This window comes from Cyprinus carpio, chromosome A15 (genome assembly GCF_018340385.1).
Source record: "Cyprinus carpio isolate SPL01 chromosome A15, ASM1834038v1, whole genome shotgun sequence".
Taxonomy (NCBI): domain Eukaryota; kingdom Metazoa; phylum Chordata; class Actinopteri; order Cypriniformes; family Cyprinidae; genus Cyprinus; species Cyprinus carpio.
In genome coordinates, this window is record NC_056586.1 from 18671677 (window position 1) to 18698008 (window position 26332).

General features: G+C 35.3%; 2 protein-coding genes across 5 annotated transcripts in view; both read right to left on the reverse strand.

Annotated features, from left to right (window-relative positions):
- Positions 1-3429: 3429 nt before the first annotated feature.
- LOC109111643 (galectin-9-like) lies at positions 3430-8323 on the reverse strand. The gene is made up of 11 exons (XM_042771348.1): positions 8167-8323; positions 7389-7477; positions 6758-6962; positions 6497-6616; positions 5799-5828; positions 5652-5681; positions 5536-5565; positions 4931-4960; positions 4648-4736; positions 4190-4346; positions 3430-4081 (listed from the first exon to the last, which is right to left on the reverse strand). Exons 1-11 carry the CDS (start codon positions 8200-8202, stop codon positions 3935-3937), a joined length of 963 nt encoding a protein of 320 aa, XP_042627282.1. The 5' UTR covers positions 8203-8323; the 3' UTR covers positions 3430-3934.
- Positions 8324-12795: 4472 nt separating this feature from the next.
- LOC109103100 (kinase suppressor of Ras 1-like) overlaps positions 12796-26332 on the reverse strand; it is a 40093-nt gene continuing 26556 nt past the window's right edge. For 2 of the 4 annotated variants that reach the window (XM_042771350.1, XM_042771352.1), the window contains 16 exons: positions 25863-26316; positions 22459-22616; positions 22056-22125; positions 21869-21952; positions 21724-21785; positions 21530-21642; positions 20557-20725; positions 20248-20289; positions 18180-18225; positions 17731-17791; positions 17052-17449; positions 16189-16279; positions 15835-15968; positions 15604-15735; positions 15226-15367; positions 12796-15053 (listed from right to left, as the gene is read on the reverse strand). In XM_042771350.1, the coding sequence (XP_042627284.1) occupies positions 14907-15053; positions 15226-15367; positions 15604-15735; positions 15835-15968; positions 16189-16279; positions 17052-17449; positions 17731-17791; positions 18180-18225; positions 20248-20289; positions 20557-20725; positions 21530-21642; positions 21724-21785; positions 21869-21952; positions 22056-22125; positions 22459-22616; positions 25863-26316 (2303 nt within the window). In that variant the 3' untranslated portion in view covers positions 12796-14906. The remainder of the gene's footprint in view (positions 15054-15225; positions 15368-15603; positions 15736-15834; positions 15969-16188; positions 16280-17051; positions 17450-17730; positions 17792-18179; positions 18226-20247; positions 20290-20556; positions 20726-21529; positions 21643-21723; positions 21786-21868; positions 21953-22055; positions 22126-22458; positions 22617-25862; positions 26317-26332) is intronic. The other 2 variants (XM_042771353.1, XM_042771351.1) reach the window with 2 other exon arrangements.

The window sequence follows — 26332 nt, forward strand, 5'->3', positions numbered from 1 at the left end:
GAGAAGCAGCACTGGACTGTTGCTCAGTGGTCCAAAGTACTTTTTTCGGATGAAAGCAAATTTTGCATGTCATTCGGAAATCAAGGTGCCAGAGTCTGGAGGAAGACTGGGGAGAAGGAAATGCCAAAATGCCTGAAGTCCAGTGTCAAGTACCCACAGTCAGTGATGGTCTGGGGTGCCATGTCAGCTGCTGGTGTTGGTCCACTGTGTTTTATCAAGGGCAGGGTCAATGCAGCTAGCTATCAGGAGATTTTGGAGCACTTCATGCTTCCATCTGCTGAAAAGCTTTCTGGAGATGAAGATTTTGTTTTTTTAGCACGACCTGGCACCTGCTCACAGTGCCAAAACCACTGGTAAATGGTTTACTGACCATGGTATTACTGTTCTCAATTGGCCTGCCAACTCTCCTGACCTGAACCCCATAGAGAATCTTTGGGATATTTTGAAGAGAAAGTTGAGAGATGCAAGACCCAACACTCTGGATGAGCTTAAGGCCGCTATCGAAGCATCCTGGGCCTCCATAACACCTCAGCAGTGCCACAGGCTGATTGCCTCCATGCCATGCCGCACTGAAGCAGTCATTTCTGCAAAAGGATTCCCGACCAAGTATTGAGTGCATAACTGAACATAATTATTTGAAGGTTGACTTTTTTTGTATTAAAAACACTTTTCTTTTATTGGTCGGATGAAATATGCTAATTTTTTGAGATAGGAATTTCGGGTTTTCATGATTTGTATGCCAAAATCATCAGTATTAAAACAATAAAAGACCTGAAATATTTCAGTTGGTGTGCAATGAATCTAAAATATATGAAAGTTTAATTTTTATCATTACATTATGGAAAATAATGAACTTTTTCACAATATGCTAATTTTTTGAGAAGGACCTGTACTTACAAATTGTAATCCCTTACTGATACCAAATTGCATGACAAAAATTGTAGTGAGTTATGTAATCCATTACATTACACATTTCAGGTAATATAATCAGACTACTTTTGGATACTTTTAGATTACTTTTGACCTAACTCATTTATCACGTTGATTTAAAAAAGGATAATCGTGTACCATAATGGTGTAAAAATACAAAGAGTAAGAAAAGTATTTATTAAAATATTTATTTTAAAATCTCAGGGGTACTTCAAGTAAATATATTAGGTGAAAGAGGTTCAGATAACAAAAGGGTTGGGGATGTATGCATTACATGTGTAAATAAGAAATAACGTGAATTTGTGCATGCAATTTTAATGTGTGGAAAGACAAAAGCCTTCCAAAGCTATAGTAATACAGTACATGGTCAAATAACTTAGAGATAATTCAAATAAAAACAAATGTGTTCATCAGTAGTTGATGCAATGTTGAAACATTTCTTAAACCTCAAATAATATTTGTAAATCCAGTGGTCAAATGCTGTGTAGCCACCTGACTAATGACTGATCTCTGTGTGAATGTCCACAAATTGGACTTCTTGAGTGTATGTAAGCGACTGGCTATTTTAGAAAGGAGATTTAAAAAAATGAAAAAGAGGAATTAGGGATAATATATTAATAATAAATTATGAATCATTTATTGTTATTGTGTGAATAATATGTAATCATGTAATCAATAAAAAAGTAACTGTAGTCTGATTATGAGTAGCCTATTTTAATATGTTATATACTCTAATTACAAGTACTTAATTGATGGATTGTTCGGAGCCCCAGCTTCTGTTCTGGTAGGTGTTGTACACTATATGTGCACTGCCATTCTCATAGTGTGGGTTTATGTGCAGAGCAATATCAGCTTCAGAATCAGAACCGCGCTGAAGGTTCACATGTAATCTGCAGAACACAGAATAAAAACTGTGCACAAAACTAGCAAAGCCCACGGTAATATTCCTTTAAATAAGACACTAAGATTAATTTGTCCTTTAAGAGCAACATGAAAAATAATTCTCACCTGTTAGAATCTGGCAAAATCCATCCAACACTCTTCCCTTCCTGCAAGCCTCCCTCGATTGACGTAACTGTGATTATTTGAGATGTGCATACTGTAAGCATATTTTTGCACTTCTGTTTTTAATATCAATGATAACAATCATAAATATCACGGCAGATAAAATAAAATAACTTATTGTGACATGATACCCCAAATGTTGCGAAATACCTAAACCTCTAAAATACGATGCACCCCAAACAGGTCCAAATATGCCACAAACATTGCTGCATATTAATACACAAATACATGTATATATAAGTCACTGTCTATACCTATGCCATAACACTATGGATAAGAAAGCATGCTGTTGAGTAGCCTAAATATAGCTGTGATTTTAAGCCCGCCCATATATTATACATAGTATATATGCAAATTACTGAAATAACACCTCCAAAACAAAAAAAATGAAAAAAACAGAAAACAAAGATAACAATGGTCCAGAGACAGTCATGTAGACTACTGTTGCCATAACAGTGATAATGAAGAACATGATGCCTGATGATAATATGACCAAATATGCATGAGGTGTGAGAGACACAAACATTGGTGGATATCTGTACAGTGGAATACTTGTGCTTTTTGGATAGATATACGTCTATGGATATAATTACCTAGAATGTTGTCTGCTGGACAGCTAAAATTCAAACATGGATAAGAGCAGATATCATACACCCAAAGAAAAAGGTGCAAAACGTTTAATTCCATTCCTTGATTCTGATTGGTTAGCAGCTGTGTTTAGCTGCTACCCTTAGAAACATAAACAATCAATAATATTGCATCAAAACGGTTTCATTTATTATGTATTTCGGCAGAATTAACTATTTATTTAATGAAGTATGAGTGACCCCTGCTGTCATTATAAAAAAATCTTTATTGTTTTTAAACATGAACATAGTGGTTGATAGATATTAAAGTTCACAGTAATAAAAGACCACAGTGATCCTCTGATGGCTCTCTACTGTCACAGTGACTTAATTGTAATATCAACAGAGACAGTAAGGATATTTATACACTGTATAAAAAAATAAAATTAAAAAAAAATGACCAGAAGCTCATGGCAACTTATGTTTTTAATTTACTCACCAAAATAAGTTGAGCAATTTCAAAGTAATATAAAACTTTTTTTTAAAGTCTATTGAAATGTCAAGAAGAAATGACTTGTACAAACAAGGTGATTATACTTAAAAATAGAAAAAAAGGTGGATTTTTTTTTTTTTTTAACAGTGCAGTTACTATATGATATTTGATGTGTTTATATGAAGACATTCTTTGCATTTTTGACATTACAAAATAAGGCCCCACAATCCACTTGTCTACACATTAGGCATGTATAGGCTATAACAAGCTGCATATATCTTTAAAAAGAGCCTGGGTGAATATCCCTAAATAATACAATTTAAGGAATAAATCACAATTAACGAAAGTAAGTTTGTTGAAAACAAAAAAATAAAATGGAGATAAGCAACTACTTATTAGGGCTTGTTGTTTGGAAACACCAAAAAGTCATTGTAAACATCACTAGCACCGTTCTTTTCACTATTTGTAATAAATAAAAACAGGCTAGCTTTCCTTAATTTGACATAATTCATGACATTTTGGACAGATGTATAAGGTATATTAATTGGAATTATAATATAGGCTTATATTATAATGCGCTGTTTATTTGTGTTAGTAGATTATTAGTTAAAAAATGCAGCAAGAGTGATGAGAGTTTCAAGATGGCTATATAGAATAAGAACTTATACATAACATAGCCTACTACATAATACTACAGAAAGCTAAACATAACAAAAAAGGGTTTTATGTTCATTCAAAATAGCAAAATCACAGTGCTGTTCATGTTTACACTCAGCCATTTTTCTGTATTTAAAAGCAATTCTACTTTTTAATAATTTGCAATGCTTTCCCTTATCTGTCTTTAAAAAGTGACTTACAAACGAAACATCACAGATCCCTGTTAAGCCTGCACTAAAGTCAACTGCAGATCTCCGCAAATCTCCAAAATATCGATGTCGTTCAGCATTGTGAAGCGATGTTTGTAAGTGTGTGCTTGTTTGCCATTGACAAACACATTGTAATGATGGGGGTTGCAGGAGATGGCGACCTACAACACACATTCAAAACACACAAGTAGTATTATTTTCAAGTAACAATGACAGCTTTTAACATCATCAGTAAAGCAATACATGTTCATGGATGTACAACTGCCTACCTGAAAAGGTTGTCCTCTTTGAAAGGGCAAGCCTCCGGACCGATCCTCCGTACCCCACTGCTCCATATGATTGGTGTTGCGCACAACCACTTTCTCATCAAAACGAGGATTATAGTGAAATGCAATCCCACTTCTGTGGCGCAGGTTAAATGTTATTCTAATGGAGGAAAAAAGAACAGAAGACATCTTACAATGAACAGATTTCCAATTTATATATATATTAAATTAAATTTAAATTAAATTTATGCATTTAGCAGACGCTTTTATCCAAAGCGACTTACAGTGCATTCAGGCTATCAATTTTTACCTATCATGTGTTCCCGGGGAATCGAACCCCCAACCTTGCGCTTGGTAACGCAATGCTCTACCATATATATATTACACACATATATATATATATATATATATGTAACATTAGTTATAATTAAAATAACAGTATGTGTCATCTGATGTCTAACCTGTTAGCACTGGGGTTGATAACTCCATTGATGACAATGTTTTTGCCAGGGTAAAGTCCACCATTGATGACGGTTTTGTATGGGACAGTCTAAATGTGAGTTAAAATAAAGAGATAATTATAAACTAGTTTAAATTAGTCGAATTAAATTCAAGTAATACTTGAATTCAAATGTTTGATTAAAATGAAAATCAAAAATCTGGTCTACTGATGCAAACCTAAATAAGCATTTAGCAAAAGAATCTAAAATGAAATAATTAATGGATTAAATAAAAAGCTCTTACATAGTTGGGTGCAGATGGGTATGCCGGGAACTGTGGGTAGATAAACACTGTATTAGTGTCACTTCCTCATACAGGACAAACACAATGTGATCTATGAGCGGTCACTGAAAGATATGAGAGACTGGAAATGTTGCACTTGATCAAATAACACAGCACCTTAGTGACCACTTTCAACACAGAACATCAGAACGATCTAAAATAAATGATTCATTATTAATCATAAACATCATCACAAATAATAGCATTGTTAAACACGAATAACATCTAATGACGGAGTTTTCTAAATGCTGACATTAAACAGGAAGGTGTGTGTGTGGTGAAGTAGGTGTCATACTATTCTAGAGCCATAGTTTACACATTAACCCTGTCACGCCACACCAAATGAGGGAAAACAAGTATATTGTCTTTCTAGTATTCCCCCCACCCCAACCTTTCATTTAAATGTTGCAGGTATTTTAATGGTTGCAGAATCCAATAAAGTTGTGGGTTTTGTAGAGCATGTCATAAAAGACAAAGATATAACATTCAAAGGTAAGAACCTTTGATCTCTGTTGATCACCATAAAGGTGTCACATGACAAATTTCATGACGTATTAACCACTTACCCCACATCCTGGAGGTACAGCATACTGAGGCTGTAGATGAAATGAACAGTTGTTTATGACAGGAAAACTACAATAATATTCTTATTTAATGTTGTTCAAACATATTTTCCTCTCACCTGATACCCTGCTTGAGGTGGTATATAACCCTGGAAAGATAATATACAAAGTGAATTCAAAAGACGTTGCAGTCTTATCGCAACATTGAGATGCAGTATAGGCTGATATTCTTCTCTGTCTTACAGGTACAGGGTAATAGTACTCACTGGAAAGGCTGGTTGTGGAGGTAAATAGGGCTGCAATAAAACAAAAATCATGATGTTTATGTCACATTACATTCAAAAATACTCATTTAAACAAACAGTGGGCCTAAAATGATTCAGTCACACACACGTATTGAATATTGCTTGTGATATTGCTTTAATATTGCTTGTATACTCATGAACAAATTAGAGTTTTTGAATTAATTAGCTGAGTGAATGAATCAAAGATAGGAACTTGTCTCCTTACTAAATTAGTTAAGAACTCTTACTTGTCATCACTTGCAACAGGAGTCTACCCAGAACTATTGAGTGTGTGTGTGTGTGTGTGTGTGTGTGTGTGTGTGTGTGTGTGTGTGTGTATAGTATTTCACAATTTTTGACCAAATAAATGTGCATATTTTCAAAAAAACACTTCTCATTATTATCAGTGTTGAACACTGTGCTGCTCAATAGTTTTTTTGATGACTAGAAAGCTCAAAAGAACTGCATTTATTTGAAATATAAATCTTTTATAACATTATAATTGTCTTAACAGTCACTATTTCCATAGTTAATGTGATGAACTGCCCTTGTGATTATTAACATCCATTCCAAAACACACTGGGGCACAAAAATGTAATTTCAAAATTAGCTTAAAAAGTGAAGTTAGTTCTAAGAAAAGTTCTGCAGTGGCAAGGTTTTTTTTTTTTTTTTGTTCTCACCGCAGGATTCTGGAAGGCAATAGAGTTCAACTCCACCATTCCATCCACTGAGATGGTGTCCACCTGAGTGTATGGAATACGGTGTCTAAAGTCCATGAAGTGTCTCCCATTAGTAGATATCTAGAGAGAACCATCATAAAAGTCATAAATAAAGGTGAAATGCCTTTCTAATAATTAACTATTTAACATTCTGCAGATTAAAAAGAAAGATGACATCTGGATTAATGCTACACAGAAATCTGAAAGTGAATGACCTTGTACCTTGTATTTGTCCTGCTCGACAAGGATCTGGAGGGTGAATGGTTGGCCTTGGGGGAAGGGAGATTCATATTTGCGTTCCTCTGAGCCCCAGCACCTGCTCTGGCAGGTGTTGTGCACTACATACCCAGGACTCTCATAGCGTGGGTTAAAGTGCAGAGCAATATCAGCCCCGGAATGAGAACCACACTGAAGGTTCACATGAAATCTGCAGGACAGAGAGGTATGAGAGAAAACTGGGTAACAAGGAAGGTGTGACCGGATCATCTCATCTCAAACGCCACCTGAACTGGTGAACAAATATTTTAAAAAATCAGCATTTTACCACTAAAATCATTAAGAGCTCTTTTGCAGTGTAAGTTAAAGAAAAACAGCATATTGCAATTATTGTGCTTGCACAACACTCTCCTCATCTTTTTCACGTCTTGTGACATTTCTCAGGTTGCCTCTGATCATTAATCTAAATGAACAGACCATACCACTACACTACTAAACAATAAAGAACAACACCAAAGAATTATGTATGTAATATCCATAATAAACATTGTACAGTTATTTAATCCATTTTATTACCCTAAATGAGAATGAAACACTTTCATGTCCTTGAAAACTACCATTAAACATCATCCCTCACCTGTTAGCTCCTGGTAAAACCCGTCCACTAATGATAATGGCCTTGCCATCCTGCAGGCCTCCCTGGATTTGGCCACTGAATGGGATTCTCTGTGTTGATGTAAATTGTAATACAACACATAAATACTCTTTTGCATGCAGTTTGCATCTGCCCTGAGGAACTAATACCCAATACGAATATATTATTAAAATGGCTAGTTTTATACACGAAATTGGCACAGACCTCCGGAGGGAGGAGGGGGAGAGGGTTGGGTGGAGTCCCCCACACCAATAAATCTCATTAACCAAGAACCAACATAAATTAAAACATGCAAATAAAATTGCTAAAAAATTATGTTTAACAGTGTTAATAAATAACTTAACAGATCACTGCACGCGCCACTTGTCTAGGTTACAATATAAAACGTATGTCGTGCATGAAACTCCACCGCACCCTGTACGGAGACAACTTGATCAACGTGCGTACTCTGTAATGAACTGAAACTTTTTATTAGAACGGTGAAAATGTTCAGTTAGTAAAATCATAATAATAATATATTTGTATATATAACACAGAAACCCCACAACTGAAGTACTGGAGTGGCCTAAAATATTTGTTGCATAACGGAATTTGAATTGTGCATGCAAAACCACACAGTAGCTTTAAATAATGTAATAACTCAAAAAAAAGAGGAAGAAAAAGAAAATAGCTAATAAAGGAGATATACTGATAAACAATTGATTATTATGACGCCATATGATTATTTTTTCATAAAAAAACTAAAAAATCGGCCACTTACCGGGTTGTAAAACGGCTGTTGTTGATAAAAAGCCATTTTAGCAGTTTTAACTTTCCTGCAGCTTTAAGAGCGTGGTCAGAGACGAACAAAAGAAAAACGACTAACTCGACAAACAGATTTAAGACCCACCTACAAATGTCCGGTTTCCGATGAAAAGCACTTTGGGTTTCGGTTTCTCCATAAAACTAACTTGGAACTTGCCCAGCTTCCACTGCTGTAGGCTTAGTGGTTAAAATATAACATGTAAAACATATAAGCTGCGAGGTCACGCGCTAAATATATATTTTAGGAATATCTGTATTTCATGTTAGCTTATTCCATCCTTCCCATTTCCAAACGGCAACGTTATTTATTGCGTAACAGCAGAGGTGGGAGTAAGTCACACATGTGCAAGTCACAAGTAAGTCTCAACTCTTAACCTTCAAGTCTCAAGCAAGTCCAAGTAAATTTTTGTGAGAATCAAGCAAGTCAAGTCACTGCTTTTGTCGAGCAATTCAAGTCAAGTAGCTTGGGTCCAGCAAGTCACTGTCAAGTCATGCAAATGTTTGATTTAACTGAATTTATATATTAAAATAACTTAAAACCACAGTAGTTATGGACTATGGGAGTTTTATTTGCAACAAAACAAAATTGCAATATACATTTCTACTCAAAAAGTGTCCCCTGCAGCTTAGTTGTTAATACATTAAAAATCTAAAATAAATAAATAAATAAAAATTAAAACTACATAGCTTAGATGTAAATGTAACTGCAATTAGTCCAACACAAAAGCATGAAAAGTATTTAGGGACAGCTGTTTCAATATGCCTCAAACATTGAAGAAAAACATGAAAAACTATTAAACAATTCACGTAAAATGGTTTCTATGCCACCAAATGGCATTCTTCAAACAGGCATCACCTTTATGGGACATGAACACATCATTAAGGGGATACTCCACCCCAAAATGAAAATTTTGTCATTTATCACTTACCCCCATGTCATTCCAAACCCATAAAAGCTTTGTTCATCTTTGGAACACAATTTAAGATATTTTGGATGAAAACAGGGAGGCTTGTGACTGTCCCATAGACTGCCAAATAAAAACAGTGTCAAGGTCCCGAAAAGTATGAAAAGCATCGTCAGAATACTTCATGTGCCATCAGCAACCGTAACGAGAATACTTTTTGTACACAAAGAAAACTAAAATAATGAATTTATTCGAAAAAGTCATCTCTTTTGTGTCTCTCCACATCAGCATAGTACAATTTTGGAGAATATGAGCTGAACTCAAACTGCGCATGTTCTTCTGTGTGGGGGTAAGTGATTAATGACAATTTTCATTTTGGGGTGAAGTATCCCTTTAAGTTAGATTCTTCCTTTTTTTAAAAAGAATAACACCAACAAGAAAAAATATTAATAATTGAATCACACAAACCTTGCACCTGTTTATAATGTACATTATTAATCTGTTTGAGTGTGTGTGTGTGTGAGGGAGAGAGAGAGGGGTGATTTGAATGAGTGTGATTTATTAATATTTGTGAGTGAATGTGTGTGCACGTGTATGTGTGCATGGTTGTGCTTGCAAGTTTGTTGTTGTTGTTTGTTTAGTTTTTTTGTGTGTATGCATGGTTGGGTTCGCATCTGTATGATTTTTTTCTTTTATGCACCCCCATAAATTATCCATAGGCTTTTGACTCAAAGTGTAACACTGAAAACCAATTATTAGACAATGTACTGTACACATGCTACTGCCAAAAAAGCTGACATTTCCTTATAAACAGTGAATAACCATTTACAATGCATTCCACTTGCAAAAAAATACATTTCATACTGCTCACAAACTGTATTTTAATGCAGCCAAATTCTCAATAAAACTGTTTTCACTGGTATATTTTTCTGTTTCTGTTGTAAGACAATGGGATGAATATGAAAAAGAGACTGAAAGTGGCCCATTAAGACTACCAGCTCTCCGTTAGATGTTAATCTGCACAAAAATCCTGATTCATAATCATGACGTCGTCTAATCAAATACACATAAGATCAAGACAATGACTGTGCTGTGATTTCGGATATCTTTGGCTATATTTCATGTATTGTAGTTATTTCAAGTCATTGAACTCAAGTCTGAGTCAAGTCTCAAGTCATGAATATCAAATCAAAGTCAAGTCAAGTCTTTTATGAATATTTGTCAAGCAAGTCTGAAGTCCTAAAATTTGTGACTAAAGTCATCTGACTCGAGCCGAGTCCCCCACCTCTGTGTAACAGTGTACGGAATAATCGAAACTCCAGAAGCGTTCTCCTTTGAGAAGTGCAAAACATTGTAGGGGGACAGGGGGACTATAAGTAGGCTAAGTCTTAGGCCTAAATAATAGGCCTTTCACTGATTTCCACCCCTGGCCACCACGTAGACACACCCCTGTGTGAGAACAGGCTTTAAGAGGCTTTTGCCACCCAAGCTACTGGGTCTGCATTTACTTTATTAGCTTTTTGGCTTTTTACAGTGCCTAGCATCTCTCTCTGTTTGTGGGCATCTAAAATGAATCAATAACACAATTAAACAATACAAAAATGTATTTAAATATTAATATTCATTAAGTTTAACACATATGTCAGTGCTAAATATTCCTAATTTATAATATAAATAAAGATGCTAAAATTGTTATTTATACAGTGATAGTGTCATTCAGTGTAATGTATTCTTCCATGCTGATGGTTGTGCTGCAGAGTTGGAGCAGACCTCCTGTCGAAGAACATCTCCAAGGTGCTATGAACCATCTGACTCAAACCCCAAACATTCAAAAGTTTATCACATTCAAAAAACATATCAAATAAATATCAAATATTTTTTTGAGTCCTGTATGTCCTACAAGGCCAACTCTGCATAGAGAACATTGAAGGTGAGAATTATAATTATTTGCCAATCTAACATTGAATGTAACTATAGATTTATAATATTTTGTAATGTAAAGTGAAGTTCCCAATTTTTAATTTTAGAATTTCCTGTTACAGTCTTCCAGTCTGAAGTAAAATTATATAGATCCATTTAGTTGTTTAAATTGGTCTGTTAAATATGTAACTTCTCTCTCTCTCTCTCTCTGTACATCATATTTTCTAAACTTAAAATGAAGTGAAGTGTTTGTTCAAGTAGACTTTGTTGCTGGAAATCTCATTCGAGAATAAAAGGTGCTAAAATCTTAAAATTTTATTTGCACTCTTGAAAACTGTTCAAATTTCAATCCAGCAGAATTTTCTGCACACTTCACCACTGAGGCCAAAATGAGCATTGTCAATGTAACAGCCTCACGTTATATTTTTAACAATCATTGGAAATGTCTGAATTGTATTTCAGGGCAGTTTTTGAAGACAGATAATCAAGAGATGTTGTGACAACCTGGACTGAAGTCAGTTCCACACCAGACTTCTCTCTCATATGGACTGCTGTCTACTAGCATATTTGTCTTCTTCAGACTTTGGTGCATGCAGATATTACTCAGGGACATGAACACTTGAATATTGCAAGCATAGGGAATGTACCTTATTTAAGAAATTAATGTTAATTGCACTTAAACATAAAAAAAGTAAATTTGCACTGCCATTCTCCAACATGGGTGAACACACTGACCAAACAAAACAAAATATGCATGTTTTTAAAAAAAATTGTGGCAGTGTGAACTGACCATAATGCTGTATTTTAGGTGTGAGATTCATTAAACTTTGTTTGCTATAATACGTCTGTTTATAAGTGCACCAGTGTGTAGCATAATTCCCCACATATTTGCTGTATATCCATAAAGTGATATCTTTGTCATAGTATTCTTTCAGTGGTTAAGGGGATTTCAGACGATAAGGATCAGCTCTATTCAATGCATTGATCACTATGAAATTAAGCTACAGATTAGAGTTACCCCGGCGGAATTGTGCATGGTTAATGATGGCTCAATTATTTAAATGCATTGTGTTGAATGCCTACTAAAAATTGCATATTTTTGTTGGTTCATGCTGAACTGGTGTTGATAAATGTACTCTTTATATTAATAGGTCAATTTATATTTGAATGTTTTAAAATATATTTACATATTTATATTTACAACTCATATTTTTGTACAACCAGAGCCATAAGACAATTGATGGGTCAGAGCAATGTTCAAAGCTATACAGCAAAGGAGCGGTCAATATGTGGCATTTTTTGTACAGAAAAACAATTTGGGAATTTAACTGTAGACAGTTGTAAACAAATACAGATACTGTAGTCTCAGTCCACAGACAAAGGAAGGTTTTTTTTTTTAATTAAAAAATACATAAAACTCCTGTATTAATGTTAAACTAAAAAACATTTTTGAAAAAAATTGTTGATGTTGTGTTACTACATAAGGCTATGTTTGTTTTAGAACAAGGTAAATTTGCGGAAAATGTCTGTCAAATAACTTCATCAGGGAAGTACTAAATAAAAGACAAAATGTAATTTCTGATTTCAATTTTGATAAACATCTTACAGATTGTATGTGTGTGTATATACAGTATATATATATATATGTGTGTGTGTGTGTAATATGTATAACTGTAGATAATATTAGAAGAAGATTATACAGTATAATGTATTATGCAACACTGCTCAGTCTCCTTCTCTCTCATGAAATGGAAAAAATAAATGTTTCATTTGTTTATTATTTCTGCCAGGATAAAATTACATTGTGTTTACAGACAAGTTGCTATAAGCTTTACAAAAATATGAATTCATAATTACATAACATTAAAACCACAATCTCATTCTAGAAATGTACAATTTGTGTTCGACACAGTTTGTATATAAAGAGCTGTACAACAGGAGTAAAGTACCTTTCCAAAATTTTGCGATGGAAACATATAAAATTTTATACAAATTCTATAAGAAATCTTAGCTGTACAATAAATAAAACTATAATTCTCTATTCAAATGTCTTTAAGCTGTCATGGGAACAGTCACTGCAGTCTTTAACATCCTCATTATTCATAACCCCACAAATAAATCACCCAAGACTTTGCATGCACACTCTCTCTCTCTCTCACACACACACGCACAAATTAAAACCAGAGGTATTAGATATTAAAAGTTCCTGAACATCATATTGCTGGGTTAAAATATCTTTCATTCTTTATGATATTACAAATACCTTGTCAGGATCCTTATTTTTGAGGCTCATTATCCATTCTGGAAGGGCTCAGTAGGTCAGATTAGCATCCAGTAAATGTTTATTCATTCAAATTTTTAATTTTGAGCAAGAATGTGGAAATTGTAAGTCACTTTTTTTTTTTTTTAAGAGTACAGGAGAAAGTTTGTGGACTGTAAAAACTTAAGGTCTTTCCAAAAGAGCAATGGAAATCACATTCCATTCATCTGACATCCATTCAATCCCAAACCGTGGCTAGTCTGCTAGCTCAATAAAACTGCTGAAATCCTATCGGCTTATTTTCCATTTACAAAGTTTAGCTGAAATAGCTTTGTTCAGTGTTAGAACAGGCAAAAGTTTAAAAGCCTATCAGTTGCCAAAGATGGGACTACTATAAGAAAAAGCAACAAAAAGGGGAATATTGTAAAAATTTGTAAGACAATTTGTAAGACACACTGTTGATCATCAGCAAAGAAATCAATAAATCACGCAGGAAATAAATGGAATAGATATAGACATCTGAATCAAAACTAGTTGCTTTCTTTAAATGCAGCAGCCATGCTAATGTTAACGGCAGCTGTGGACAAACCATCATATTTGTAGACGTAGGGACATCGAGGGCGGAGCCCCGGACTGCAATGTTCACGCAGACAGTGGTGATGCCATGCGCTGAACATTCAGCCAATCAGAAAACAGAAGGAAGAAAGTACAGTGACATAAATAAAGTGACATGTAAAATATGAAGATTTGGAAGAGGTTGGTGGTAAGAAGAAAAGTTGAGACGTCAAGATGGAGACAGGAACAGCAGATGACAGAGATGGGATCCCAAGTTTGGCCCATCCCCAGTGCGGAGACAAACCCACAAAAAAAAAAACAGCAGAAACAACACACAAATATTAAAGAAAAAAAAATTATAAAAGGTTTTCCAGGGATTTCAACTACTTTTACTGATAAATAATAATAATAATAATTAATCACTGTATATTATAATGTATTATATAATCATAAATTATATAATTATTAATATTATTTTAATTATTATAAATTCAGATTACACCCTTTTCACCACGGTCTAACCATTGTTTTTAAATGTAAAGGGTGAATACTGACCACAGGCCAGATATTTAGGCATATGAAGATCTTCAAAGTGTAACAGGTTAAATCAATAAGCACCTTCCTTCTGAACCAGTCATATTCAGAACAGTATCTGCTTCTGAATTTCTATATGAGGACCGATAAATGATAAATCACAAAAATCTTCACACATATTTGCATACCAGACCAACCATTCATAACAGGCAAAAACCTTGGTAGCAGAAAAACACTCACATTATTTTCCACTTACTGTTATTTTCCGCACCATATGATATCAGGTTAGACCAAATATATAATGGTTGATTCCATGCACAGCATCCTTCTGACACTCGCTACACTAAAAATCCAATGGTGTAAAATTAAGAAGGCTCAGAATAGAGAGAAAAAAACAAAAAACAAAAAAAACAAACCAACAAAACAATGCACAGGTCGGCTCCAAATCATCAGTTAGATTTCATGCTCCATAAACTATACCCCCTAAAAAAAGGGGGATCTGCAGCATGCTAGCATTCCAGTCTAGGATACATACTCCTCAGACTTCCAGAAGTGCCCGGGGTGTGAGAGTCTGCGATTGAGCTTTGGCAGCTTCTCTAGTAAGTCTGACAGCTGAGTGAATGTTGGTCTGTCCTCAATCTTAAAGGACCAGCAGGCTGACACGATCTCCTGCAGTGCGAGTACAATGACCATGTTACTTTATTCACTTTTTATATCTAGCTATCTATCTATACAATTTAATTTAATACATTATATAATATATAAATACATATACATGTACATACATACATACATACATATATATATATATATTATAATAATATACCAGGGCTGGACTCACCGTAACCTCCTTGCCTAAGCTTGTACCCTTCTGGGTTAGTAATGTTCTGATGCCTTCTCCACTTCCCAGCTGATAGATCAAAACTTCAGTCGGCTGGTTCATGATGGGCCATTCTTTGGCCTGGAGTTCATACCAGATAGTGCTGAGACAGATACATTCAAAGTCAACTGATCAACTTCAGTGTTGGCTTGCAAAATATTCTAATTTGATTTCATTAAAGCCTTTAAAATGAAGGACTAGAAAAAGTATTTGCTTTGTTTTTGGGAGTTTTTTTTTTTTTTTTAAAGCACAAATGAAACGTTAACACCAAAACCAAATGTTTGCATTAGAGGCACTGTATTTGTGATGCAGATGTAGGAAAAGAGATGTGCTTTTTACCCAAAAGCGTAAACATCAGCAGCTTTTGAAAAGGGCAAACAGTCTTCTTGGTTTCCTGGTGCCATCTTTTGCACAATCTCTGGAGCCAGGTAATAGATCCACCCTCGTGGCAGCTTCAGTTCATTTTCCCGCCTACAAACAAACACAAATGTTAATGAAGTTCTTAAAGCATACTGTATAATAAGACTATTTTAATTTATCATAACACTGGAGTAATGACATGCACCCTACCTGTCCTCTTGGACCACTCCAGACATCCCAAACAGACCGAAATCTGTGATGACAACTTTGTTTGAATCATAAAAAACATTCTTTGACTTCAAATCTTTGTGCACAATTCCCTTTGCATGGAGGTAACCCATTCCCTGTAAAAGGTAAAAACACAAAGCAAAACGAAACAGTTAAAACAGTGTTTTAATGTGATTTGAGCTCAAGAAGCAAAGTTTATGATATAATGAAAGTTAAATTTATTACATTTTTAAGAAAAACTACGAAGACTGCACTGATAAATTATTCAAAATAAAGCCAAGAACATGTATTACATGTGATGCTTCATAGAAATGTATTACATGTGATGCTTCATACCTTTACGATTTCCTGAGCGATTTGTCTTATCTTGTTGATGTCAAGTTTAGAGTCCCTGACAACTGAGTAGAGCGTCCGTCCTTTACACAAGCTGCAGGAGGACAACATAAATACTGTAGATTACAATCAAAACACAAATGCTCTTATATAATATCACAAAATGTGAAAAAAAGCTTTGCTTTCGCTTTCCTTAATCCCCTCGTTTAGTACTTGTACTAATTTGAACAATGTCTGAAACTTTGTATTACAAGCACTTCCTGTGTCTATTTGCCTCTTTATGATGAATCGCTTGTTGTATTCCTCAATTATAAGTCGCTTTGGATAAAAGCGTCCGCTAAATGTAAATATTACACATTCAAAACATACACTACTGTTCAACATTTTGGAATCAGTAATAATTTTTTATGTCTCTAATAAAGTCTCTAATATCTACATGTCTGATAATAAAGCCACTAATGCTCATTTAGGCTGCATTTATTGATATACATTTAAAATAACTGTTTTCTATTTTAATATACTTTATGATGGAAAAACTGAATTTTCAGCAGCCATTACTCCAGTCTTCAGTGTCACATGATCCTTCAGAAATCATTCTAATATTCTGATTTGGTGCTTAAGAAACATTTCTTCTTATTATCAGCTGTGCTGCTTAATATTTTTGTGGAAAATTGTGATGCATTCTATTCAGGATAATGAAGAGAAAGAAAAACATTTATTTGAAACAGAAATCTTTTGTAACATTATATTACTTTTGATCAATTTAATGCATCCTTGCTGAATAAAAATATTAATTTCTTTCTTTCAAAAAAAAAAAAGGGCAGTGTATATGAATGATACAACATTGAGAGAGCTGAGAGGTGAACCTGGTGATAATGGCCAGATGGGGTGGGTTCATGCAGGCCCCCATAAACAGCACAACGTTCTCGTGCCGCGTTTGCCGGTAGTTCATCACTTCCTTCTTGAACAGCTTCAGGTGCTCCTGGTTGTTACCGTCAATCTCTAGCAAGCGAACAGCCACCTCTCCGTGCCAGCGACCCCTACACACCTTCCCCCAGCGACCTTTACCGATCAGCTCTCCAAGCTCCAGCTGCTCGAAAGGCACATCCCACTCCTGCAGGTAAACGCTGGTCTGGCTGGCCTTACGGCTTATGTGGTCCTTCCAGTAGCCCCTGCAGTTGGGCAGGTCATCCACTTCATCACCTTCACTTTCATCGTCCGAACCTTCCTGATCCTGACCGTCATCCCCTTGCTGCTCCTCATCCTGAATGAGAAAATATAATAACCAATTTAGTCAATTCTAGGGCCAAACATTTTAAAAATGTTTTCATACTCACATAATCCTAAATTGGATTTGATTTTACACAATTCAAAATTTAGATGCAAGTTAAAAAACTTCAGTATTGTATTTCTGTCACTACACATACACCACTGAATGCAAAAAAAAAAATTATGTGACCACCACAATGAACTGGAAATTGAGCCGACAAATGCTTTCAGTTCCTGGTAGTTCTGTGGGTAATACATCTTTCTTGCAGCACTCACCACAGCTTCCCTTTGGCCTGTTGACAACTGGTTGACGTTACCATCCAACTGATCTGTTTCTCTGCATGGAAGAGAGAACACTAAACTCAGTGGTCTTTTACTAACCACTTTTAAATATTTAGCAGTATCAGCACTATGTATGATATGCAGTATGATCTAAATAATTTACAAAAGGATAGTTCACCCAAAAATCTAAATGACTAAGTTTTAAAGTTTTCGTTTTACTTAATAACAACATTGATTTGAGAAAGTTTTTTTCAACTTAGCGCAAATTTTTCATTCATGATGAGGCAATAACCTCCTAGTCATTCTACTACAGTTCAGAAATACTGTATGTAATTACAACATACCATGAGGAACCAACACCATTGAGCCTTGCATATTTGCATGGTGTAAAATCGTTTCTAGAAATACTTAAGAAACACAGTTATTGAGAAGTTTTGTCTTACCCAGTGGTGTTGTAACCTCCATCTGAATGCGTGGAACTGGATACATCTGTGAGAAAAAAATTTTAATATGTCAAACGTCAATGTTGATATTAAACATTCAGATTCCATTTAAAGGTGCGCCAAGAAATTGTACTCCACTTCAAGTTTTGAAGTTAAAAGGAGCTGCTGTTCAAAGCTGCTGCCTGATATTTTTGTGAAAACTGTTTTTTCTGTGATGAATAGAAAGTTAAAAAAAATATATATATATATATTTGAAATATAGATTTTTTTGTAAGTTTATAAATATCTTGACTGTTACTTTTTTTTAATCAATTTAATGTGTTCTTGAATAAAAGTGTTCATTTCATATATATATATATACAGCTGTATTTACTCAGTGCAACTTATCCAAGTGAAAGATATAACACCAACATGTCATTAAAATAAATAAATTAATAAAAAAAAAAAACAGAATCACTGAGTAGGAAAAAGGATCACCCCTTGTGTCAGTGTATTGTTGAAGCACCTTCGGCTTTAATTACAGCCTTTAGTCTGTTGGGATTTGTCTCTAGTAACTTTGCACATCTAGACTTTGCAATATTTGCTCTTCTTTGCAGAACTGCTCAAGTTCAGTTAAATTTGGTGGTGACGATTTGTGGACTACAGTCTTCAAGTCATTCCACAGATGTTCAATGGAGTTTAAGTCTGGACTCTGACTAGGCCATGCAAGGACATTCACCTTTTTCTCCTTCAACCACTGTGTGCTCAGTTTTGCTGTGTGCTTTGGGCCATTGTCATGTTGGAAGGTAAACCTTCTTCCCTTTGACAACTTCCTGTCAGATGGCAGCAGATTTTTCTCAAGAATTTGACAGTATTTTGCCCCATCCATTTTTCCTTCTATCCTGACAAGTGCTCCAGTCCTGTCTGCAGAGAAACACCCCATAACAGGATATAACCACCTCCATGTTTCACTGGAGGAATGCTGTTATTTGGATGGTGATCTGTACTGGATTTCTTCAAAGTGCGTTTCGGGAAAGCTCAGTTGTGACTGCATGTTGCCTTTCTTGTGGAGTGGCTTTTTTCTTGCAACCCTCCCATACAAGTCACATTTGTGGAGAATTTGTGATAATGTTGTCACATACACACAATGAGCACTCTTTGTCATAAGTTCCTGCAGCTGTTTCAGAGTTGCTGTAGGCCTCTTGGTCGCCTTTCTGACCAGTTTCCTCTTGGCTCTTTCATCCAGTTTAGAGCGACGCCCTGATCCAAGGAGGGTCTGTGTTGTACCAAATACCTTCCACTTCTTAATAACAGACTTCACTGTGCTTCTAGGCATTGATAAAGCCATTGAAATTCTTTTGTATCCATCTCCTGACTTGTGTCTATCCACAATTTTATCCCCAGAGATCTTTTGACAGTGCCTTGCCTTGTCCTTGTTAGTGTCCATCGCCATTCACGAGAGTACCACGACAAAGAATTGTTGAATAAAGTCTTTATTTTTGTTTTCTTTGCGCATAAAAGGCGTTCTCGTGATTCCTGAACCACTGATGTCACATGGCCTATTTCAACAATGTCCTTAATACATTTTTGGGCCTGGGAACATTTCAGTTGCATTGCTGTCTATGCAGGGTCAGAAAGCTCTCGGATTTCATCAAAAATAACTTAATTTGTGTTCTGAAGATGAACAAAGGTCTTATGGGTTTGGAACGATATGAGGGCGAGTAATTAATGACAGAATTTTCATTTTTGGGTGAACTATCCCTTTAATACAATATAAACTGCACAAGTGAATAATATGTGCTTTTACCAAACACACCTCAAGAGGCACACAGAGAAATGAAAGCACAAAAAAACTGCAAACAATAAAGCAATACCCATAGATGACCACTAGGAGGCGACACACCACAGTATAAGCACTACTAGCAACTTAACCTCAAAATGCTGAGTTCACTACAGCTGAAGTGCTCAAGAATGGAAAGCACAGTTGAGTTGTCTGAAAAAGTCACTGATAACTCAACAAGGAACTCCTACACCATGCCTGAAGAGTAAATAACAGAGAGTTTTTTGGTGTGGAGGATTGTTAACTCACCAGGGAAGACAAAATGTTGTCTATGCTGAAAGTAGCAGGCAGCTATTGAGTGGGACAAATGTCCGCAAGGAAAAGAGTAAGACCCGGTTAAACAACTTGCTTGTTATGCTTCAGCGAGAGTTACTTAAGCAGATATTAGTAGGTTAGTATACATCCATTGAAGAGTTTATTTCAGACTCAAGAACAAGAAAGAAGTGCTTAAGAATGCTGTGCTACAAAAAGAGTGACCATCTGTAGTGTAGAAGTTTAAATGGGTTTGCATGCGGGAGGCAAATAAGATCCTGTGGTATCAGTGAAAACGAGACTAACCTGGGAAGTGAAAGCGACTGTCAATGTGACCCTTAGGGGAGGGGTTGGGTGGCGGGGTGGCGCTTGGAGGGTTGCCCTGACCGAAGTGGGCAGGTGAGGAGGGGGTGGAGGAGGTGGTAGAGGAGGGGTTACTACTGGAGTCCGGGTGACTCAGTGATGGAGGGTGGTCCTGAAGGGAGGGACACATATCTTAAAAAACCTTCCAAATAAACAATCAAATAAGCTGTAAAAATGGATTGAAACAATTAAGACATTTTATAAAATAGCATTTGAATGACAAATCCTATGGGTTGTCACTAGCATCACCAAATGGAATTGTAAAAATGAATATAAAGATATAAAAAATCATGTATTTTTAAAAGAAAATAAACAAATAAAAACAACTCCAAAAAGAAAAACATAGGATATAAAAATGGATGTTTGAAACAAGTATGCCATATTATAAAATAGCGTTTCAATGAGTACTCACAGACATCACTAAATGAAATTGCAAAAATATCTAAATTAAAATGAATGACATAAAATATATTTTAAAAATTATCATTTATATCATATGATTGATCATTTATTTACTTTATATATTATTGATAATATTGATAAATATATAAATATTGATAAATATTTTTCTTCTTAGTATTATTTAACATAAAAAACTTACAGTATTTTAAAGAAAATTACATATTTCATGGATAATCACTAGCATTACTAAATGGAATTGCAAAAACAAATGAATCATTTAAAAATAATTAAAAAGAAAATTTATTAAAATAATATTCTATAATATAATTTATCATTCATTCATGTAAAATAATAATAAAAATAAGTATATATATATATATATATATATATATATATATATATAAATAGTATATATAAATTATAAATAATATAAATATAGTATATATTAATAAATTAATGAGGAGTTAGTCTGCCGTGACTCTCAACTTCCTGGTTTGTGTGGTTTGCTACATGCCTTTTTGTTTATTGCTTTCGGTAATGTTCCGTACTGATGAGACTCTGCTGGATGCTCCACCTGGTTATTGATACCTGATGGTACTGACTCTGTTCTTCTGATCTTGTTTGGAACTGAAAGAACAGAACAGAACTTTAGATCACCTGCAAAGCTGTCTGAATACACAGTATACTACAGCTAGTACGAAATCTTACATTGTGCAAATGAAATCCTGCACTTAGGGGCCTCTTTGGTACATTTATTGTGGCACTTCACCCTAAAAGAGATGGAAGCAAATATTAAAAGGAAGATACTGATTTGCAGATTTGGTTTTCCTAAATGATTCCTGTGTTTGCTTACTTGCAATGTTTACATTTAACACCAAACATCATGTTCTTCTTGCACACCTGACACGTCTGAGACAACCAGGACTTGGTGGAAAACCTTTGAGGAGGCACAAAAAGAAAGCCAATTTCAGTTGTGTTGGAAGCTGGAAAACAAACACGGACGTAAGAATGAAAACAAGCAAAAGTTCAATGATCAGTACCTGTGTGTGACATCCAGACCGATATCCTTTCTCATGATTAGTGGAGAGCTTCCGTGGGATGCAACATTGTCTATATGATGTTAAAGAAAAATGGATTGGACTCAAAATGGATTAAAATCGAGTTTGGTGTTAGATCTATAAATAAGCTTTAGAGCTGGCTGGCTGAATTTTTCACTGCAGTGCATTCTGGAAATGCTGTACACATGAACAATATGTGTAAAGCTGCCTTTAGCCAAATCAACATATTTCATAAGCAAACATAAGACAGATGTCTAACTGTAGCCTTTTCATCTGGAGTGCACCTGTAGTATGATGAATAAAAATGTTATCTTGGTAGGGAGCTCACTAGGTTTTGGATCACACACATTAGTCGTTTATTTGCAAATGAATAAAAACCACTTACTTCTTACTCCTGCAGAGTCTCCCAGGTGACTGGGGGTATTTGGTAGAATGCAGGGGGAACGGGCAGACAACAGTGGTGACCGTGAGGGTGAGTCTTCCCAGCCGTTTCCTCCACCGTTTACCTGCACGTTCAGGAGTGGCTTATTTTTCTTTCCATTCCTGCAGGGCACAGGACACAAGACTACATTTGGTATCTGGGTAGCTGACATCAAATACTGACAACAGTGTGACATGCTCTAATGCATTTAAATAGGATTTTTTTATTATTATCATTAAATAATCAATAATTAAAATAATAAATAATTAATTATAATAACAATTAAATAATTTAATTATTAAAAAATACTTTGGCATTCAGCTTTTATGACCTTATGTTACCTGAGATACTACATGGATGGAACATTTGTACATGAAACAATTTTTACACTGCAGAACCATTTAAAATCAACTTGTGTAAAACAAAAACCATATACAATTTAACCTAAAATCACTAACACTCTCAGCACCTGCAACATTTCATTGGAATTATTACAATGCAACCAATTATAATTCCCAGAAAGCTCTCATAATGACTCATTCTGCACCTCCCTGCAAAAAAATCTTTCTATAGTACTTTAAATAAACACTCATCTGCAGCTTGTCCACCACAAATATTTAAAAAACGAGGTGCAAATACAGGCGTGCAGCTTCACAGGCAGGGAGTTTTAGCGGTGTTTTCAGTTCACACGCATATTATGAGGAGGAACTCCAATCCTGCAGACATTTATTGGCTTAGAGGAGTAGGAATAATCAAGCACTGGACGCCAGTGAGTCTGAGAAGGGGTCTGACCTCGGCCTTGAACTAACAGGAAACTCTGGGGCTACGTAAAGGGGCGGAAGGATGGGGAGTGTTGAACTACTCTCCAAAACCTGCCTGGAATTGGGCCATCAGTGATCTCAGATGACACAGCAGTCCACTCCCACAGAACGAACACAAGCTGGGCATGGCGAAACAGTATGGATCACATCTGAACAGCGTAGTGTTAATTTTAACTAGTCTTAGTCTTTTAAATTAGTCTTAGACCTGTGTCAAATTTACTTTTTAGTTTTCCTATTTAGATCAACCTTGTCCTGTTTTTGTTTAGTCAAGTTTTAGTCAACTAAATGTCTAAGCATCTTAGTCTAGTTTTAGTCAAAGAAAACTTAAGTCACATTTTCAACGTGCTGTATAAAGGTTAGGACGCGTGGTAACAAGTCAATCTGCTGTTTAGGGGGCCCAGAAACCATTTAATATATAAATTTATAATATAAAAAGACTTAGAAATGCACTCTCTCTGTACATTCTGAAAACTGGTAAAAACAAACAAAAGAATATTGTAACCAGGGGTGCACATGTGTTTTTTCTGTCTGGTTCTCATGAGAGCACCTGGAGATTAGGTTTGGTGCTCACACTGCACATATAGTGTCACCTATTAAATTTAACTATAAAAAATAATCATGGTAATAAGAATATTATTGCACATTATTTATATAGTTTTTATATAGTTTTTTTAATCAAATAATAAACAAAATAAAAGTGTGATAATACTATTATATTTTAAAATAAAAAGTATTATAAAAATACAATTATTTTATAGTACACCTAAAATTGCAATGCTTATATTTACATTTAATTTTTTCCCTTTTTACGGTTTGATTTCTTTATATGAATTTTCATCATTATTACAGTTAGTCGATCTTTAAACAGTGATTGTGCATTAACAGCTGTCAGCCATGTTGATACGCCAGTAAGCGGCCTGCACTTATTTTCACAGTGCATTTTTTATTTTGGTTGCACATGCACATCTGTGCACCACTTAATATGCACCCGATTATAACAGAGCAATTCCGGATAGAAATTCCAGTCTTTCCAAATTGCAACAATTATCTCTATTAAAACAACAGCGGTTGAGTAAGTGAAAGTATTCAGCAACCACAATCGCAAACAAAATAGTTGAGATCACAAACATTTTTCTTCATAGTTTTCGTTAACGAAATTAACCCTAAAACAAATAAACCCTAAAATAATATGTAGAACATTTTGTCTAAAAAGTTTTCTTTATTTATGCAGCCAAATGATTGCTGAGTTAGGCAACGTGTTATGTGTAGCAAACATTGTGCAATGTATAACTTTCCTCTGGATTTATAGAGTCAGCATCCTGCTCAGTTTACACACAGTGTAACAAAGATAGAGCATGTTAACATTAATCATTTCCTGTTTCAAACTTGTAGGACTTTCTTTCTTCTGTGGAACACAAATGGTCAATTTTTGGTTTTTAAATATCCTGGCCAATCTTCTTATTAAAGTGAATGAGGAATGGGACTGCCAAAATACCAAAATGCAAAAAAACACCATGAAATTATCATAAAATTGGTCCATATAACTTTATTGCTATATTTAAACATTTCTGGAATGATTCATTAGCTTTATGCAAACCGTAATTTATTATTCTTTGAAAATGAAAATAACCCTGGCACTTAATCTTTACTTATGCTTCAGATTTTATCTACAGTACACCATTCAGAATAATATATTCCATTCCCATCACCTCATTACTGCATGACTTTATCATGCGGTAAGTGTTTCTGAGAATCTGACATCATGTTTAGAGTACTAGGTTGTATCAGGAAGGGGAAAAAAATCAGTACACAGGCTGATGGTCAAATAGATGCATGTTGGTTACAGACAGCAATGACAGTTTCACTATATTTATTTAATTGTAATGGGTTTTCTTTCTTGCATATACACTACCAATTAAAAGTTTGATGTCAGTGCTTTATTCTTTTTTTAAATAAATAAATACTACTTATATTCAGCAAGGACTCATTCACTTCATGACAGTAAGGACTGTTATAATGTTACAAAAGATTTCTATTTTTGAAACAAATGCCATTCTTTTGAACTTTCTATAAAAGTGTTACAAAAAACATTTTAGAGAACCTAAACCTTTGAATAGTAGTGTACCTGCATGCTGAATTGTGATTGGTCAATTTTCTTTGTGTGTATTCATAGCCACAGAGTGTGTATTTCTATTTGTAGCTGACCTACAACTGGATTTTTTTTTTTGTTATTACAAAAACAAAGGCATGTCTGATATGGCATTTCATTTACACTGAACCAGCACCTGCACTAGGATTTCGTTCTGCAATTTCTGAAATGCATATCTAGTTTGCAGTCAAATATTTGCTGTGGTAAAATGGCAAAATTTGCTCCAATCTAGACAGTCACTTTTAAAGTCACCATAAGGCCCAACAACAGACTGATATAAATCAATACTGTCATACTCTACATCATACAGCTGTCAAAATAAACAATCTCAAAGCAAACTTTAAGAGGAGATCATTATGCCATTGAGTAATAGATAAAATATTATTCAGTGAACTTACTTGTTGGGTGTAGGGTCATCGATCCGGTTGGCCAGTTGGCTCTGGCTCTTGCTGCGTGTGAGAGTGATGCTGGGCAGGAGGTTTAGCAGCTTACGGGATGGAGGTGGTGGAGTTCGTGGGGGCTTTAGTTTGCCATACCTTCTCTGTGGCGGTGTGAGTGGAGGGGTGGACAGCAGCCCGGAGGTGCAGCGGTTCAGCTGCGGGGAGGATGAAAAAGGGTCCGTCAGCCCATCACAGTATGGGTGGACGATTGTAGGGAAGTCTGTTGAGGGTAGGGCAGAAACAGAGACACAGGAACGAGGGGCAGGCAAAGCAGAAGGAGGGGGCCAGCTGGTTGTGCTGGGACTGTAAATCTGATGTGCACGCATAGAACAAGACAGCGGGTCAACAGAGGTACTGTCATGGTGAGTGGGTTCTGCTATCCACGGGATACCCTCTTTCCTCAGTGCTCCCCCTAAAACAGAAAGAGT

Coding starts and splice junctions, on each gene's coding strand:
- LOC109111643 (XM_042771348.1), bottom strand. CDS start 8,202: ATGGCTTTTTATCAACAACAGCCGTTTTACAACCCG. Junction 5,682..5,798: donor CTCCACAACCAGCCTTTCCA/GTGAGTACTATT, acceptor TTATCTTTCCAG/GGTTATATACCACCTCAAGC. Junction 4,082..4,189: donor AAAGAGGACAACCTTTTCAG/GTAGGCAGTTGT, acceptor TGTGTGTTGTAG/GTCGCCATCTCCTGCAACCC.